Source organism: Astyanax mexicanus, chromosome 4, assembly GCF_023375975.1.
Source record: "Astyanax mexicanus isolate ESR-SI-001 chromosome 4, AstMex3_surface, whole genome shotgun sequence".
NCBI lineage: Eukaryota > Metazoa > Chordata > Actinopteri > Characiformes > Acestrorhamphidae > Astyanax > Astyanax mexicanus.
In genome coordinates this window covers 6,653,786-6,672,511 of record NC_064411.1, presented here as the reverse complement: position 1 = coordinate 6,672,511, position 18,726 = coordinate 6,653,786, and the positions used below count along the sequence as shown (strand labels likewise).

The 18,726-nt window shown below is 36.0% G+C and overlaps 3 protein-coding genes across 9 annotated transcripts in view; 2 read left to right on the top strand and 1 right to left on the bottom strand.

The window, feature by feature from the left end:
* LOC111188977 (NACHT, LRR and PYD domains-containing protein 12) overlaps positions 1 to 18,726 on the top strand; it is a 900,554-nt gene that overhangs the window by 345,238 nt on the left and 536,590 nt on the right. The gene's annotated exons all lie outside the window — the stretch shown is intronic.
* LOC111196387 (NACHT, LRR and PYD domains-containing protein 12-like) overlaps positions 1 to 18,726 on the bottom strand; it is a 798,826-nt gene that overhangs the window by 411,837 nt on the left and 368,263 nt on the right. Inside the window, exons 12-14 of one of the 5 annotated variants that reach the window (XM_049477028.1) lie at positions 16,079 to 16,252; positions 15,369 to 15,415; positions 10,605 to 11,434 (exon numbers count right to left, since the gene is read on the bottom strand). The exons of 2 other annotated variants lie outside the window; for them this stretch is intronic. In XM_049477028.1, coding sequence (XP_049332985.1) covers positions 10,848 to 11,434; positions 15,369 to 15,415; positions 16,079 to 16,252 — 808 coding nt within the window. In that variant the 3' untranslated portion in view covers positions 10,605 to 10,847. Of the gene's footprint in view, positions 1 to 10,604; positions 11,435 to 15,368; positions 15,416 to 16,078; positions 16,253 to 18,726 lie in introns of those variants that run through there. 2 more of the 5 variants (XM_049477026.1, XM_049477027.1) reach the window with 2 other exon arrangements.
* The window catches only part of LOC111196674 (gastrula zinc finger protein XlCGF49.1-like), a 238,905-nt gene that overhangs the window by 44,746 nt on the left and 175,433 nt on the right, over positions 1 to 18,726 (top strand). The gene's annotated exons all lie outside the window — the stretch shown is intronic.

The window sequence follows — 18,726 nt, the reverse complement described above, 5'->3', positions numbered from 1 at the left end:
AAGGTGGAGAAAGCGATTGGGAGCGATGCCGCGTCGCTGCAGTGTGAACAACAAAAGTTCCGCTGCTTTAAATGAACTCTGTCAGAATTAAATCCTTCTCTGTAGTTTATCGGTTTGGGTCCACATTGGACAACGTCTGGGTCCGGACCCGGACCGCGCTCCGCCTATTAGTGATCCCTGATATATAGCATAGAAATGAGAGCCAGACTGATGGTCATATTTTAACCTAAGAGTTTGCAGTTCTTCAACAAAAAGCTGAAACTACTCTCTGGATAAACGAATATGGCTTTGGAAGGTCTGCGTGTCCATGCTAATCAGTAGAATCCATTCTGTACCAGTTTTCAGAACATGATGAACGCTCGCGGTGGAGTATTGTAGAATTACATGTCTGAGGGGCACACACTCACACACACACACACACACACACACACTTGTATGATTCACGGTTTTAATGGGATAAAAACATCCCTCACCTATGCTTATTAATCTTATTCGCTTCATTCTCTTGGAGTAGATAAAATAAATAAACCTCCTGTTTTTTATTATAATAGACCAAAAGTATAAACAAAAATATTTAATGGTGTCCGTTTCCACCCAACCAAAAAAAAAAACACTTTTTTGGTCGAGTGTCAAGTCCTAATTACCAAGGAGGAACTGAAAGCAGGATTCGGGTTGTCTGGATGATCTCAGTTGGGAAGACGAGCTGAGTTTCCAGATCTGCAATGATCTGATGATGAGAGAGATCTGGGAAGGTGTTCGTCTGGACCCTTCATCCCTCTGACTGCTCTAAAAACTTCCTCAGCATCTGATTGTGCTTCAATCCTCCATCCAACCTGAGACAGCAACACTGCACACAGATATAGTTACTGGAGTTACCGGAGGCCTGCACTAACTTTTCTGCAGAGGACTGCAGAGTATATATTGTATATAATTAGGAGTATATACTAAATCTACTGCATAGTACATATTATAGAGTATATACTGTATATTGTGTATACTGTAGATATATACTCACCTATCAAAGAAATTCACACAGTCATGTCAGCAACATCCAGCACAGTCTGACTGTTTTGATGGTTGTGGAATTCCTTGGAAAGTAAAGCAGGTCCTGGTCCTCCATAATCTGCCCTGCTATGAAGAACTCCTCTGTCTTAAGGGCTGCGTAAGAGACAAAAATAGAATTCTCTCATTAATGCATGTGTACATCAATGTGATACTATTACACTGATCACTCCTAATGAGGTCTTGTTATGATGCCATTATAAGTAAAGCTAGAAAATGTTTTCACTTCACCTGTAAGTAGTGTTAATGTTTAATTTTACAGTTCATGCTATTCTTCGAATTGGAGGAAAAAGCACAAAAAAGAATAATAAGTCTTTCAACACCCATATTCTTTTTTTACATTTTAGTCCATTTTCAAGCAAGCCAAACATTAAAAAATAGAATGTGGACCTTCTTACATTAGATTTTTGATGGCTATACATTTTTTTTTATCAAAACTAATAGTAGGAAATACTTACCCTTAATTATCTGACTTTTGACATTTCTTGAGGTGTAATTATTGTGTCCCCAGCCTGGTGCTGCTTTATGTTCATCAAGGCATCAGGAAAATGCCACTAATCTCTACTCAGCCGATGGAATGGAACAAAGTGAACATTTGATGGATGTAGTAAGTAATTTCCCAATTCTCTTACAGATTTACAGAGATGACTTCATTCTAACGGAAGATGCACAACTGGCAGATTACCTCCAATCATATTAGGACATTAGCATGGAGACGAAAGTTGGGAGGGATTACAGATGTCAGGGCGGGGCTAAGGCGGAGACAGGACAATAACAAAACAATGCCATGGGCTTAAGAAAAACACAGACAGGAAAACAGAACCAAAAGAGGGGAAAACACAGGACAGACACAGGCTAAGGTGTGACACCCATCCTCTCAGGCACAAATTTCAGGTATTCTATGTGGTGTCCATCACTTCCTGTTGTGTAGTTTTGTGTGTGCTGAGAACAGTGTCTACAGAGGAAAAGCAAACCACAGGTCATTACTATTATCGTCATAAATGCTGTACATCCTGCGTACAGCGCCAGCCATTAAAAAAAAAAACTGTACAATTGTTCACTTAGGTTCACAGTTTGCATGTCAAAAGTGTGCAAACTGATTCTAACAGCAGAAAAATCACTAGCACAATCTGTGTAAAAATGTAAAATAAAAAAAATAATTAAGCATTCTAATCATGCTACAGTCACCAGTTCTGGCACCAGGCGCAACCTGTGCCTTTTCCCTGATTTAAGAGGAGCTAAAAAAATTGAGGCTATGGCTATGAGGCTGGGTACATACTGCAGCGTGAGGTCAGGCCCATTTGCTGATCAGTATTGCTCATAGTTCCCACCCATATTAATATTTAACGAGTGTTTGCTCAAACTATAAAATGTTTAATAGTAACAAAAACAATTGATACTCTGGCCAGTCCTATAATATAGATCTTATATTCACAGAAATATAGGCCATGGTAATTACATTAGGATTATTAGGACATTAGGATTATTTAAAAATGTAATTAATTCACTTATATATAAGTGAATATATATAAGTCTTGAATAAGCCTCCGATTTTTATATTTTCTGTTTGCTGACACGATGCAGGACCACGTCGTAGCCTTCAAGCCTTCAACTCCTCTGGAGTTTTCACTGTAAGCACAAACACAAAACAACAAAACAGATTAGTTTGTGCATTTTGTAGTATTTGCCACTTGGAGTATTTTAAACACCTTTTGCTGTTCTGTTTTACAAAACGTCTCCAATTGTCATTAAAATCCCTATTGGCTATGGAGGGCACTCACATAATAATTTTGACCAATTACTAATTTTGTCCCCGACTGCTATCATCACTTTTCATTCCTGAGCAATGAAAGAGTAAAGTACCAAACACTAACTAAACACCACAGCACCAGCTGAGACAGAGCTGCACTCTTTTATTCAGTGAAAAAAAATAAAGATTTAAAAGAAAATGAACTTTAAAGAATGTGATAATATATCCTTCTACCACCCTATTAGGAGAACAGACATGATGTCAGCCTAGGAAATCATTTTGTTGGATCAGCCTGTCATTTGATTTTTTACTTTGATTTTGAGTATGATTCATAATCCAGACCTCCATTGGATAATAATAATTTACATTGATCATTTTTATATTATTTTGTTCTCAACGCATTCCACTATATAATTAATATAGATTTACAACTGGAATATTTTATTCATTGAGATCTAGGATGTGTTATTTTAGTGTTACCTTTTTTGAGCAGTGTAGTTCAATATTTTTATCCATCTATTATTACATTCTATTTAAATGTTGATACCTGCTCCAAGAAAAAAAAAATCATTGTACCTTTTATTCTTGGCGAATAAAGATTCGGATCTGGATTCTGATAGGAGTTTAATGGTGTGGAAGTTAAACTGGTCATTCTCTATTTGTACACAACAAACCATTTCAAGCCTTCAAGTGAGAAGTTGTGGTGTAGAGATGGTGTACACCAGGGGTCTGCAATTAAGTTTGGTGGCGGGCCAGATATTTTCCAAGCCATTACGTCGCCACAAAAAAAAAAACTGTTGAAAATGAAGTGTAATGGGATGGAGTGCTACAGACTAGTAGCTCTCCAGCCCAGAGGGTTGTTGAACCCAATTGCAGAACAATTGATATCAAAGCAGCTTAACCCAAGACGAAAGGAAAAAATAAAATAAACACACCGCTCCTCACGCCAGATCGAACCCGTGTCGTCAGGGTCCCGATCCTGCCCCGGCTAGTGAATTAGGACACGGCCAGGAAAAAACACCCTTATAAGAAGATTGGGACAATACAATGCATTCATTTCTGTATTTTTATTGAGGAACAAAAGTTTTTGTAGTGTCTTAGCTCCAAGGAGATTTCTCTTTTTAGACACAAGCTCTCCTGCCTAAGAAAAAACTCTTTTACAGCGTACAGATGAAGATGGTGTGCATAAATATCTAAGTGCAAGTAGATAAAGGTGTGGATATGTTTTGTGGTTGTCTTTCCAATATTGTAACGGATCTTGTGTTCTACAATAAAATAAAAAGTTAATTTATCTGAATACAATTAAAAACCGTCACCAGAAAAGAGTTCAAACATATTTAATAAAAAAAATAAGTAACAGTAAAAAATGTCCAAAGGAGATAAAAACATTATTTGGTGTCAAAAGATGAAAATGATTCCAGACAGTCGGAAACTTCCTGTTTTGATCCATGATCCGTGAGGTCATGAATACAGTCATTGTACACGATACATGTCGATACAGTTTGTTTCCTTATGAACACAATTTGGCGCGGCACATTCAAACAATACACTTCCTGTATCAGTCACGTGATTTTTGTTTAAAGCAATACACGCACCACTGCAGGGTTCTACTCTTGTGCGCTCGACACAGTGCTGACGCACCAGTGTCGTTCGTCCCATCACTACAGAGTACTGCTTACAAGCCTTTACAGACTTTGGTACTTTTTATATTTCTTTATTTTCTTTTTTGTTTCTATTTTTTTCTTATTTGTTAATGCGTGCAAAAAAAAAAAAAACACAGTGAAGTCACTGGGATTTGGAGGTACCTAGCCGTATTCGACTCTTTGTGGTGAAGCCCGTCTCCAGAAGTTCTGGTGTTGGACTGGAGGGGTCAGAAGATGTAGCTTTTGGCGACATTATCATTTTCTGATAAAAAAGAAGCATGGCTGCTGTGGCAGACAGTGAGTTAAAAACCCAGATTCACACTGTCTTTATCTTCACTCGTGCTGCTGGATCTGTCTGTTGGTCATTCTGTAATAGAACCATGAACTGTTATGCACAGATTCCTTTTTCTTAAATATTTTCTACAATATTTTGCAACACTCCAGGCTATAATCTTTCCTCTACTTCCTTGTATTTCCTGGTTTGATAGATTATATTCGTCAGTATTGCTGTGCTGAACATCCTGAAGTGCAGAGTGCAGGTTTGAGAGGATCAAGGTTGCTGGCATCCTCTACATGCTAAAAAAAATTACACAAGGCAAAGAAAGAGCATACATTTATCTATTTACAAGTGTGTCTGAAGCACTGTCAAAAAACAACCCCCAAATCAGACATGGATGGGACAGTATTGTAGCGGTGGCTCAGAAGAAAATGAGTCAGACTGCACTTCAACAGAAAAGTGCTCTTTATTGAACAGGCTTATCACTCACTTATTGCCCTAGTGGCCAACACAGCCACAGAACAACCACAGGGCAGATGCCCCTAACAGCATAACATTTACATGGCCCCTCCTCACAAGAGTCCGCGAGGGGAGGGGTCTCACACACACACAGACAGCACCACAGAAACACATAACAACCCAGGGCAACGCAACAGTATGTAAAATGGCAATGAATTATAACCAATGTTTCCTTCTTTTCCTATTTCCCAGCTACTTTCATAAATATATTTCATGTTTTATCTGCCTAACTTCAGTGGGAAAAGATGTAAAGAGAATTAAGGGGTTAATAATTGGGTATGAATCGCAAACTGTGTGGTTTTTAACACATCATGTCAACAGGTAACTGCAATCATGATTTGGTACAAATGCAGCGTTCTCAAAAAGCTGATCATTGGAAGAATAAAGATGAGCTGAGGATCTTTGTTTAGTAATAAATGTCTGTGATGTTCAGCAAAGGCATTTTGTGAGGATTTTGCATCATTTTATTTTCATCTTCCATTCTGTCTTACCTTTTTTCTGATTTGGGGTTGTACTCGTCTGGATAAACATAGCAGTTCCCCTATTAATTGCTTTTATAAATGGAATCATGGTCAATGTAATTAGACTTTTATGTTACATCTTTAATGTCCAAGGGAAAAAAAACATAACTAATTGAATAAATGTTACATAAGTATTCACTCTGTCACTGGTGGACCAAACGTAACAACAGTCCAGACATTTGGACGCCAAGGTTCCTTAGGACCAAGAAAGCAGAGGCTTTCACAATATACCTGACCTGTATAGGGAATTAAGCGACATTTTAATAACTGTTTACACATTTGAAACATTGGCCTGCTTATAATTTTTTTACAGAAACTTTCTTTTAAAAATGCTTAATCTTTTGATAGTAAGTTGTAAAATTGGAGACCACTTCACAATCTAAACTAAAGCTATAGATTTTTTTATTAAGGTTATGAATTCCATTTATAAAGACATTAAAATGGGAAAAAGTATTTGCTGTTGATCTATCAATTTAAGTATTTGTGATATTTAGAAGTAATCAGAATACTCACTTTGTTAAGGATGAGAAGGGATGGACGCAAGTGCAGAATATATATTTAATAAAATAAACAAACTAATAAACTAACAAAAAAACATGATAAACAAAAGTATTACTGAAAACAAACTGAAAGCAAACACGTAAACGTAAAACAAAAATAAACAATACAAGGATAACTAAACTATGAGAACTAGACGAGGAATACAAAACTCAAAAGACTGAACTAGAAAACAGGAACCAACAACAAGCAGCACGAGACACAAAACAAACCTGACAAGACTACAGACAGCAAACAAACCAACAAACGACTAGACAAAGAAGGCTTGAAACAAAGGGGCTTATATACACCAGGAGGGAACAGGAAACTGGAAACACCTGAGGATCAATCAAGAGGGGGCGGGGTTACAAATAACTGATGACAGGGTGGGGCTAGGGCGGAGACAGGACCAAAACACAACAGTAGCACACGGCTGGGAAACACAAGACAGACATGGGCTAAGCTGTGGAACACTTTCTCATCTTGATCTGATAGAGGGTTAGACAGGCCATGTACTACAGTTTCTGTATCCTGTCCCTCAAGTTCCTATAGTGCACACAATATCAAATAACATCACATGGTTCTAATTCAGAAATGTAAATATGAGTGCTCAAATTCATGAGCTGGTAGAGAGCTCAATATTCTGCCAATACATGAAGTTACCTTTTGGTACCTGTAGTCAGCATTTTGGAGTCTTATTCTGTGAGACAGGACATTAGATATTTTTAGCTGTTGACACACATCTCCTCAGATGGAGTCGCCAGCATAAGCAGACTGCTTCGTTTTCATCACATCAGTATTTGGATATATTGCAACAGACTGCTGTATATCCTCCAAACTTACGCTTAGTCTATAAAAAATCAAATAATCACTTATAGAATCATTATAAGAACAACTTGACCCATTAGATAACATAAGTAGGTAGAGTTTAAAAATAGATTAATTCATTAATTGATGAACTGAGTTATACTGACTGAAGTGATCAGTCATTTCAATGAAATATTTACCTTCAGGGTGCCCTATTTTTAGACAATTTGCATCTTTCTTATTGGTTCCTGGGATTATGAATGTGCACATTTGGTGTTCTTCTTTACTCACCTTCTGCATATAATCACTTCCTCATCTAACTTCCTTAAACCCTTTTCTGCTGATGAGTTTTTATAAAACCACTTCAGTTCACCATCTAACTCAGTAGATTTTATAGTGTAATGCTTACAGGGCCATGTATGTAATTATCTGATTTTAAAAGTAATGTTTTCCAAACGGTGTAAACTCTAAACCAAAACACCAAATGGTTTCAGATTGATCTAGATACACATGTGTGCTGTAAAGAGATAAAGACAGACTAATGTACACATGTTCATGTTCTGCTCATACTTTTAACATTTCTTACAACTGCTCAATATAATAAAAAAAGAAACAAAATGAAACCTGACATATTGGAATTGTTGTGTTTATTGGGAAATTATTTAAATCCGTTACTATATTAGGTGTAGATTTTTTTGGGGGAACTGGTCATTAATTCCCAGGTCTGTTTCTCTAAGTCTCCTTCCTTTGCTCATGATGAGCTCTATGTTTATAATGCTCGACCTTAGCCACAATGGGTCGCGGCCGCTTTTTCTGTAGTTTTTAACCTCCTAAGCGGGACGCTTGCAGTGGAATGTGATGGATGAGGCCAGTTCAGGTGTTCAGATTTTGAGTTTGGTGATCATGAAGTTCTTTAAGAGAACTTTAAGGTGTTTTCCTGTGTGTGTTCCGGTATTCCAGAGAAGACAATGTTGTTTCTCATACTACGTGCCTGTAGGTCCAAAATTGTTTCTCTCATTTGTTTGTTTTCGATGATAACTGATGAAAGCTGGGTTGTGAGTTCACTGACTGAATGCTGTAGTGGTTTGTTCTCTTTAAGTGGGATAGTTTTGCTCTTGGCTGAATTCCAAGCTTTCACGAAGAGCTTGGAATTCTTTGTGTAGGTTTTTGACGAGGGATATTCTAGCGTTGAGCGCAGATAGATTGCTGTTGATGGAGGGCAGTTTTTAAAGTTTTCCGTGTGAGTGCAGCGCTGTTTGGATGTTTGTCTAGCAGCAGGGGGCCGCCATCTTGGTTCACGCACAGTGTCTCGCAAGAGAGTGCTCAATGCCCATCACTCTGAAATGTGAAGTTTTAGCTGTGTAGAACAATAATACCTCTTGCACTCTTTACTGTGAGCCTTCATCTGTGAAAAGGGGAACTCTTCCTCACATATGACACATTTCTGCGGTGGTCCAACAAGCTCACTACTGCATTCTGGTCGATATATCTACAGATGAGAACATGTTCAAATTAAACAACTTATGGGCTGGTTTTCAGAAGGAAGGTCTGTGGATCTTTCAAATGTCTGACATGGTAGCCCTCATTGGTGCAGGGAATGTGTAACGCCAGACAGAGTGGAGCGACGCTTGCCGAGTAAAATGAACAAACAGGTTTATTTACAGGCTGACAACCAGATAGTACAGATGTTAGAGCCAAAAAAACAATAATCTCACCAGAAACCAAAGCCGTAGTAGTATAAACAGTCCGTGTTCGAAACCAAAAGACAGTCCAACCAAGCATTAAATCCAAAAGGGGCAAAACAAGAGACATAAACCGATAAACCAGAAAAGAGGGTCGTAACGAGAAGGCAATAGAAGAAACCATGAGAAACGCTTAGTATGCAACCAAAGTCTACAATACCTCGCGAAGATAGAATACATAATGCAGCCTTAAATACAAAACATATGATGAGCATAACCCGGAACTTCCTCGGAACACAGGTGAATCTGAGCGTCGGAGCGTTACGTGATTGGGCGAAGGAGAGCGACTGACAGTGACGTCATGAATCATAGGATTCTGGGAAATGGAGTCCGGTAGTGTGTAAGGAAACTCAGGCTGCGTAACAGAATGGGGTTCAGAAGGCGACCTCCAGTTGTTCCAGACATTTTAAGCAATTCAAATGCACCACCTTGTCTGAGTTTTGGAAATTCAGCTAAAATGAATTCCCTGAATTCATGTGGATTTGTCTGACAACCTGAAAAGAGAAGTTAGACAATTTTCATACTATCACTAAACTGAGTGTGTGTTAACTGTGATGCCTTACACACATTCAAAGTAAGACGTTTCTCCCCTAATCCTGCAGCAATAAGCAGCTGTTTGGCAAATCGATTGGGCACTAAATCCTCATTTTCTTCCTAAAGAAAACAGAAGACGTGAGTGTAAGAATGAAGTTGTGCAGACACAGAAAAGCATCTCCGACTTGACCTTCTCCCTCTGTCTGCGTACGGCCCGAACAGCCTCGCAACCTCAGCTAAGCGTGGAGAAAATGCTAACTTCAATTATCAGGCAATAAAGAGGACTAGCCATCTAATCACCAGTGAAGTTGAATATAAATCGTATATTAAGCTGTTGTAAAAACCTACCGTCCACTGGGTGACTGGGTGTCATGGCATGTGACGGAGTAGCAGGCGAACTTGGCGCGTTCACAGAACCCAGTGGGGCTGCAGAATAAATTGAACAACACATTAGCTAGTTCAGTTTGGAATAATACACCAGACGCAATACAAGTGAATGAATAAGATAAACCATTTTTATTTGAGATAAATCTGAAATATGAACAGAACAAACCTACTGCTTCTTTCAAGCTGGCCGGCCAGCGGCCTTCCACTCGAAGCCACTGTTGACTGAACACTGGTATCACAAGTCAAGTAACGCTAGAGTACTTAGAACCGATTACTTCTGTCTGATTCACCAGTTGACCAATCCTGCTTTAGAGCAAAAATAGGACCGCCCACCTAATTACCATACAAATTAAAAAATACAGAAATAAATAAATGAAGAAATGTTGAACTAAATGTATGAATAAATAAACGTTGAAATAAATAAATGCACATATAAATGAATAAATAAAAAAATATATAAGTAAATAAGAAATTAATTTTATTATTTATTATTTTATTAATTTACTTAATTTATTTATTTAGCCACACAATTATTTATGCGTGTATTTATTCATTTATTTATTCATTTATATATATATATATATATATTTATATATTTATTCATTTTTACATTTATATGTGCATTTATTTATTTATTTATTTATTTTTGTCATTTTTGGTCCTCCATACCTATAAGGTGGATTAATGATGAGGATGAGACAAGACAAGAAACTACAACAAGCAAAAGACCAAAAAACAGAAATGTTAATTACACCACCAAACTCGACTCCAACTTCCACCATAATCTGACCACACGAAGCAAAACACACAAAAAATCATCAGACTCCTCTTCACCTTTCTTCATTTATTTAGCTTTATTAATATGAATCTATTTTACAATAAAATAAAACAATAATTAACAATAATAACAGTAGTGAATAAAGAGAACAGTAATTAAAAGAAACGTTTTGGAAAATTGACAAAATCATCTATATAAAATATTTACATACTTATATTTATACAAATATTTTTTCCTCCTACACACACACACACACACACACACACATCAAATCTCTGTTACACACAGGGTTATTCTATCTTACACAGACGCACTGAGGAGCCATAACCAACCCAAAACCCTGCATAGAGGGGCTGAGTGAAGGTGGTGTAGAATGTGTGTAAGTGTGTGAGAGTGTGTGTGTGTGAGTGTGAGGGTGTGTGTGAGGGTGAGTGTGTATCAGAGGAGACTCTGTAGAAGGACAGAGTGCCGGAGGGACAGTCCACATACACTCCTACTCTCCTACAGCCGGAGGGAGGAGTGGAGAGAGCAGTTCTGTTATTATTGTGATGAACAGAGTATCTGTTATCAGAGCAGATCAGACACCAGGAGTTTATATTCTCTCCAAACCAACAGTCTGATCCGTCTCCTTTCCTGCTGATGGTTTTATAACTCAGAGCTACAGCAGCTACTCCTCCGCTCCACTCAGCCTCCCAGTAACAGCGTCCAGTAACACCAGTAACTCTCTCTCTACTCAGAACCTGATAACACCTATCAAATCTCTCTGGATGATCAGGATACGACTGCAGCTCCTCTCTCCTCTCCACCCTCCTGTTCTCCTCATTCAGAGAGAGATTACGCTGCGCTGTGTTCAGATCCAGAGTGAAATCACAGAACCCTGAACACAAGAACACACACAGAGTGTATTTAGTGTGTAGTGTTATATTTAGTGTGTGTGTAGTGATATATTTAGTGTGTGTGTGTAGTGTTATATTAAGTGTGTGTGTAGTGATATATTTAGTGATATATTTAGTGTGTAGTGTTATATTTAGTGTGTGTAGTGTTATATTTTGTGTGTGTGTAGTGTTATATTTAGTGTGTGTGTAGTGTTATATTTAGTGTGTGTAGTGTTATATTTAGTGTGTGTAGTGTTATATTTAGTGTTATATTTAGTGTGTAGTGTTTTAATTTTTATTTGTGTGTAGTGTTATAATCAGTGTTATATTTAGTGTGTTTGTAGTGTTATATTTAGTGTTTGTGAGCAGTGTTATATTTAGTGTGTGTAGTGTTATATTTAGTGTGTGTAGTGTTATTTAGTGTGTGTGTAGTGTTATATTTAGTGTGTGTAGTGTTATATTTAGTGTGTGTAGTGATATATTTAGTGATATATTTAGTGAGTGTGTTATTTTTAGTGTGTAGTGTTATATTTAGTGTGTGTAGTTATATTTAGTGATATATTTAGTGTGTGTGTTATATTTAGTGTGTGTGTGTTATATTTAGTGTGTGTAGTGTTATATTTAGTGTGTGTGTGTTATATTTAGTGTGTGTAGTGTTATATTTAGTGTGTGTGTAGTGTCATATTTAGTGTGTGTAGTGTTATATTTAGTTTGTGTGTAGTGTTATATTTAGTGTGTGTGTAGTGTTATATTTAGAGTGTCTGCAGTGTTATATATAGAGTGTGTGCAATGTTATATTTAGTGTGTGTGTGTGTAGTGTTATATTTAGTGTGTGTGTAGTGTTATATTTAGTGTTATATTTAGTGTGTGTGTAGTGTTATATTTAATGTGTGTTATATTTAGTGTGTGTGTAGTGTTATATTTAGTGTGTGTAGTGTTATATTTAGTGTGTGTAGTGTTATATTTAGTGTGTGTAGTGTTATATTTAGTGTGTGTAGTGTTATATTTAGTGTGTGTGTGGTGTTATATTTAGTGTGTAGTGTTTTAATTTTTATTTGTGTGTAGTGTTATGTTCAGTGTTATATTTAGTGTGTTTGTAGTGTTATATTTAGTGTTTGTGAGCAGTGTTATATTTAGTGTGTGTAGTGTTATTTAGTGTGTGTATAGTGTTATATTTAGTGTGTAGTGTTATATTTAGTGTGTGTAGTGTTATATTTAGTGATATATTTAGTGTGTGTGTTATATTTAGTGTGTGTGTGTTATATTTAGTGTGTGTGTAGTGTTATATTTAATGTGTGTTGTTATATTTAGTGTGTGTGTGGTGTTATATTTAGTGTGTAGTGTTTTAATTTTTATTTGTGTGTAGTGTTATATTCAGTGTTATATTTAGTGTGTTTGTAGTGTTATATTTAGTGTTTGTGAGCAGTGTTATATTTATTGTGTGTAGTGTTATATTTAGTGTGTGTAGTGTTATATTTAGTGTGTGTAGTGTTATATATAGTGTTTGTAGTGTTATTTAGTGTGTGTAGTGTTATATTTAGTGTGTGTAGTGTTATATTTAGTGTGTGTAGTGATATATTTAGTGATATATTTAGTGTGTAGTGTTATATTCAGTGTTATATTTAGTGTGTTTGTAGTGTTATATTTAGTGTTTGTGAGCAGTGTTATATTTATTGTGTGTAGTGTTAATTTAGTGTGTGTAGTGTTATATTTAGTGTGTGTAGTGTTATATTTAGTGTTTGTGAGCAGTGTTATATTTAGTGTGTGTGCAGTGTTAATTTAGTGTGTATAGTGTTAATTTAGTGTGTGTAGTGTTATATTTAGTGTGTGTAGTGTTATATTTAGTGTGTGTAGTGTTAATTTAGTGTGTGTGTAGTGTTAATTTAGTGTGTGTAGTGTTATATTTAGTGTGTGTAGTGTTATATTTAGTGTGTAGTGTTATATTTAGTGTGTGTAGTGTTATATTTAGTGTGTGTGTGTAGTGTTATATTTAGTGTGTGTGTAGTGTTAATTTAGTGTGTGTAGTGTTATATGTAGTGCGTGTGTGTAGTTTTTTATTTTTTATGTGTGTGTAGTGTTATATTTAGTGTGTGTGTGTACTGTTTGTGTATGTAGTGTGTGTATGTAGTGTGTGTGTGTGCTTGTATTGTGTGTATGTAATGTATGTGTATTTGTGTGTATTTGTGTGTATTGAGTGTAGTGTGTCTGTCATGGTATATTTAGTGTCTGTTTGTAGTGGTATGTTTACTGTGTGTAGTGTTATATTTAGTGTGTGTGTAGTGTTATATTTAGTGTGTGTAGTGTTATATTTAGTGTTATATTTAGTGTGTGTGTAGTGTTATATTTAATGTGTGTTATATTTAGTGTGTGTGTGGTGTTATATTTAGTGTGTGTAGTGTTATATTTAGTGTGTGTATTGTTATATTTAGTGTGTGTGTGGTGTTATATTTAGTGTGTAGTGTTATATTTAGTGTGTGTAGTGTTATATTAAGTGATATATTTAGTGTGTGTGTTATATTTAGTGTGTGTGTGTTATATTTAGTGTGTGTGTAGTGTTATATTTAATGTGTGTTGTTATATTTAGTGTGTGTGTGGTGTTATATTTAGTGTGTAGTGTTTTAATTTTTATTTGTGTGTAGTGTTATATTCAGTGTTATATTTAGTGTGTTTGTAGTGTTATATTTAGTGTTTGTGAGCAGTGTTATATTTATTGTGTGTAGTGTTATATTTAGTGTGTGTAGTGTTATATTTAGTGTGTGTGTAGTGTTATATTTAGTGTGTGTAGTGTTATTTAGTGTGTGTGTAGTGTTATATTTAGTGTGTGTAGTGTTATATTTAGTGTGTGTAGTGATATATTTAGTGATATATTTAGTGTGTAGTGTTATATTCAGTGTTATATTTAGTGTTTGTGAGCAGTGTTATATTTATTGTGTGTAGTGTTAATTTAGTGTTTGTGAGCAGTGTTATATTTAGTGTGTGTGCAGTGTTAATTTAGTGTGTATAGTGTTAATTTAGTGTGTGTAGTGTTATATTTAGTGTGTGTAGTGTTATATTTAGTGTGTAGTGTTATATTTAGTGTGTGTAGTGTTAATTTAGTGTGTGTGTAGTGTTAATTTAGTGTGTGTAGTGTTATATTTAGTGTGTGTAGTGTTATATTTAGTGTGTGTGTGTAGTGTTATATTTAGTGTGTGTGTAGTGTTAATTTAGTGTGTGTAGTGTTATATGTAGTGTGTGTGTGTGTGTAGTTTTTTATTTTTTATGTGTGTGTAGTGTTATATTTAGTGTGTGTGTGTACTGTTTGTGTATGTAGTGTGTGTATGTAGTGTGTTTGTGTGTGCTTGTATTGTGTGTATGTAATGTATGTGTATTTGTGTGTATTTGTGTGTATTGAGTGTAGTGTGTCTGTCATGGTATATTTAGTGTCTGTTTGTAGTGGTATGTTTACTGTGTGTAGTGTGTGTATGTAGTTTATGTGTGTGTAGTGTTTGTAGTGTATTGTTTATATGTAGTGTGTGTGTTTGTGTGTATTGATTGTATGTAGTGTGTGTATGTAGTATGTGTGTGTAGTGTTTGTGTATTGTTTATATGTAGTGTGTGTGTTTGTGTGTATTGATTGTATTTAGTGTGTGTGTGTAGTGTGTGTGTGTGTGTGTGTGTTTGTGTGTATTGTTTGTATGTAGAGTGTATGTGTCTGTATGTGTGAGTGTTTGTACTTTGTGTGTGTGTGTGTGTAGTGTTAATTTAGTGTGTGTATTGTTTGTATGTAGTGTATGTGTGTGTATGTGTGTATGCGAGTGTGTGTGTGTATTGTTTGTTTGTAGTGAGTGTGTGTGTGTGTGTAGTGTGTGTGTGTGTGTGTGTAGTGTGTGTTTGTGTAGTGTTTGTATGTAGTGTATGTGTGTGTAGTGTGTGTATGCGAGTGTGTGTGTAAGTTACATTTTTTAAATCCAGGTTTGATTCTGATCTTCCCTCCATGTTCCACTCTAAACACACACACACACACACACAAACACACACACACACACACACACACAGATCAGCACAGTGTGAGATTTTTAGAAACTGATTTATAAAGTAATACTTTGCGTGAAAACGAGCAAACATTTGAGAGAGCGGAAATTAGTAAATTAGTAAAGTACGGAACTGCAATGCACACTGCATAAAATCAGATTAAAAACGGAAGATTAAGGAAGATTAACTCTTACTTCTCTAAATATATCTTTGTCTGCATGTATAAAGTTTTAATACTTGCCGTATCTTATTCTGCTTTATATGCACGATATGTAGTATTATTTTTATTAGAGCTTTTATTCACAAATGGGGAAAACAAGGCACAGTGGTTAAAGTTCCCAGGAGTGACCGAGCTACAGAAATTACTCCAAAAGGGCATGTACAGCGGGAGGTGTTGTGCCGAGCGCGCGGCACCTAGTCCGTGGCGTTAGTTCTTGTGTAAAGCGCTCGCGCTATCCGCAAAATACGACAGAAAACACAGAGAAACTGCAGAACTATGTATGGGACTACAATATGAGCGCCAGGCAGATGAAAGAGAAACAGGAGATACAGTGTGTGAGAACATTTACCTGTGAGTAGCTCATACCAAATCTCTCTCTCTAATAATTATGACATAATTATTAGTTCAGACCCACCCGAGTTTCTCCAGTTTGCAGTGTGGATCCTCCAGTCTCTCAGAAAGCATCTTCATTCCTGACTCTCCTGGGTGGTTGTAGGTCAGATCCAGCTCTTTCAGGTTGGTGGGGTTTGAAATTAGAGCTGAAGCCAGAGAACAACAGCCTTTCTCTGTGATCATGCAACCAGATAATCTGCACACAGAGCAAGAGAATGTGTGAGTGAGTGACAGAAAACAAGAAAGAAAGAAAGAAAGAAAGACAACATAGCAGACTGAGGAAGATAATGCACTTTGATATTAGTCTCTCTTTTTAAAATAACACTACAAAATCTGAAAAAAAAAATCCATAGAAAACTAAAGTTTCTTAACACAGTTGACACAGATTAACAAATTCATGAAACCCAAACCTCAACAGTAAGCATCTCTGTGAATACGTGGACCAAAGAATTGAGTTCATATTAACTTTTTCTAAAATTGTTTTTGCTCGTGCATCACAATTTTGTAATCAATGTGTGATATATCTCAAATGTTCATTCAAGCTGGACATTCTTAAGACAACTGCAGAAGACTTGTATTTGTTTGTTTGGTATACTCTGACTTTCGTTAAACACTTTTTCTTGTGTGATTTGTTATCATCATGGCAAACGCCTGAATATTTACACTTTATGTAAATGTAGAATGTAGAATTTCTAGTCGTGTCAATTGACTAAAAAATGCAATCCAATTAAACATGCCAAAATTCTGTGATTAATCGCGCTTGTTTTTCGTAAGGCACAAGTTTTTATAGTGGATATTTTATGGAGTGAATTTCGTGAAAAACGTTTTACACAAAAAAAATTTAATCCGCAATCAAAATGTTAGGCTAAGGTTGAGCATTATAAATATAAAGAGCTCATCATGAGGAAAGGAGGGAAACTTAGAGGAACAGACCTGGGAATTAATGACCCATTCACCCGTGAAATCCTTGACAGACGCAGAAAACTGTTCGCTGTCAGGAAAGAACTCATAAAAGAAGTGAAAAAAGCAGTCGTCTCCATCAACAAACTTTGTTGATGGACAGCTATATCATGACAAAAACATAACTCCCTGGCTGTTCTAAATTTCTTTAACTGTATCTAAATAGTGCTCTCTCTCTCTCTCTCTCTCTCCCCCGAGCGCTTTCGTTTGTGCACTCTCTGTCTCTCTCTCATGCGCGTTGTGCTCTCGTTGCACAATCTCTAACATATAGGTCAATACTCAAATAACCTCATAAAATTGATCCTCAATGTATATATATTTCCCCTAAACTTTACTTTTTCTCTCATTCTTTCTCTTTCTTCCACTTCCACTTACTCGGGTCATTCTCACAAAATCCTGATTCAGAGGACATCCAGTATGAAAATTTGCAAAATGCATTTAACAACAAATTTCCTTTTGAGGATTTAAGATTAAGGTCTAAACTTACTATGAATATTATTTTTAGAACATTTGTTCCATTTTATTGCATATTTTATTAGCATTTTATAGATGAAGTCCACAAAAATGTATCATTACCGCAATGTGATATGACATCTTATATATGATAAAAATGCACATTTTTTTTATCAAAGTTAAGCAGTTCAGTTAAGCAAGGGTTTAGAAAGAATTATTAGCTTACACTTACACACAATGCTACATTATGAAAAGAATGTTTATTTTCAAGAACATTTCATATTATTTAAGACAATTTACAATGCAAACATTTGCATATCAAAAGAATCTTTCATGTAGACTACAGCACCTTCATTAATAAAACAGCTCAATTAACTATTGGAAACCATTCAACAAATGTCAAAGAAAGACCTCTCAGAAACTCTGAAATCTTGTCTATCTTTATGCACCATCCAGCATTGTATGCCTACTAAGACCAAACTTTTTATTTTTAGTCATTTTCATAGTTTTTTTGTGTTTTGCCCATATGTCAGGCATATGTCAGTTCTGTAATATCTGGCTGACTTTTTTTCCTCCATTGCCTTTTCTTTTCGTCATGGTACTTTTTGGTCAGATCACGTGTTGTCTTTATTTTCCCACTGGAAATGGCAAATATGAAATTATGATATCCATTTCAGTTTTTGTTCAATTCCTTAGAATGGACTGTACACAAATAATATCATGTGAAAGTAACTCCAACTGGAAATGAGAATTTTACTCTAAAATTTAAAAAATTACAAAAATTATATTTATAATGTTCATTTTTAAACAAGCAAGATAGACCAAGACGTTGTTTATGATTACCGTATTTTTCGGACTATAAGGCGCACTTAAAAACTTTTAATTTTCACAAAAATTGACAGTGCGTCTTATAATACGGTGCGCCTTTTGTATGGATTTTACCCGTCAGGTTGTAAGGAGCAGTAAACACACACTCGGTGCAGCGTTATAGAGAGTTTCAGTGCTATACAGAGTCCAGAGCCGTGCAGCTCCGAGGCTGGAGCAGCAATAGCATTAGCTAGCTTATTCACTGTTCAGAGATCAGTATTATCTAAATTATCTAAAGTAAACACACACTCCGTGCAGAGCCGTGCAGCTCCGTGGCTGGAGCAGCAATAGCATTAGCTAGATGCTAACCGCTAAGCTAGCTAGCTTTTTCACTGTTCAGAGATCATTATTATCTAAATTTAGTACTTTTAATACTGCTGGAGCAGTATT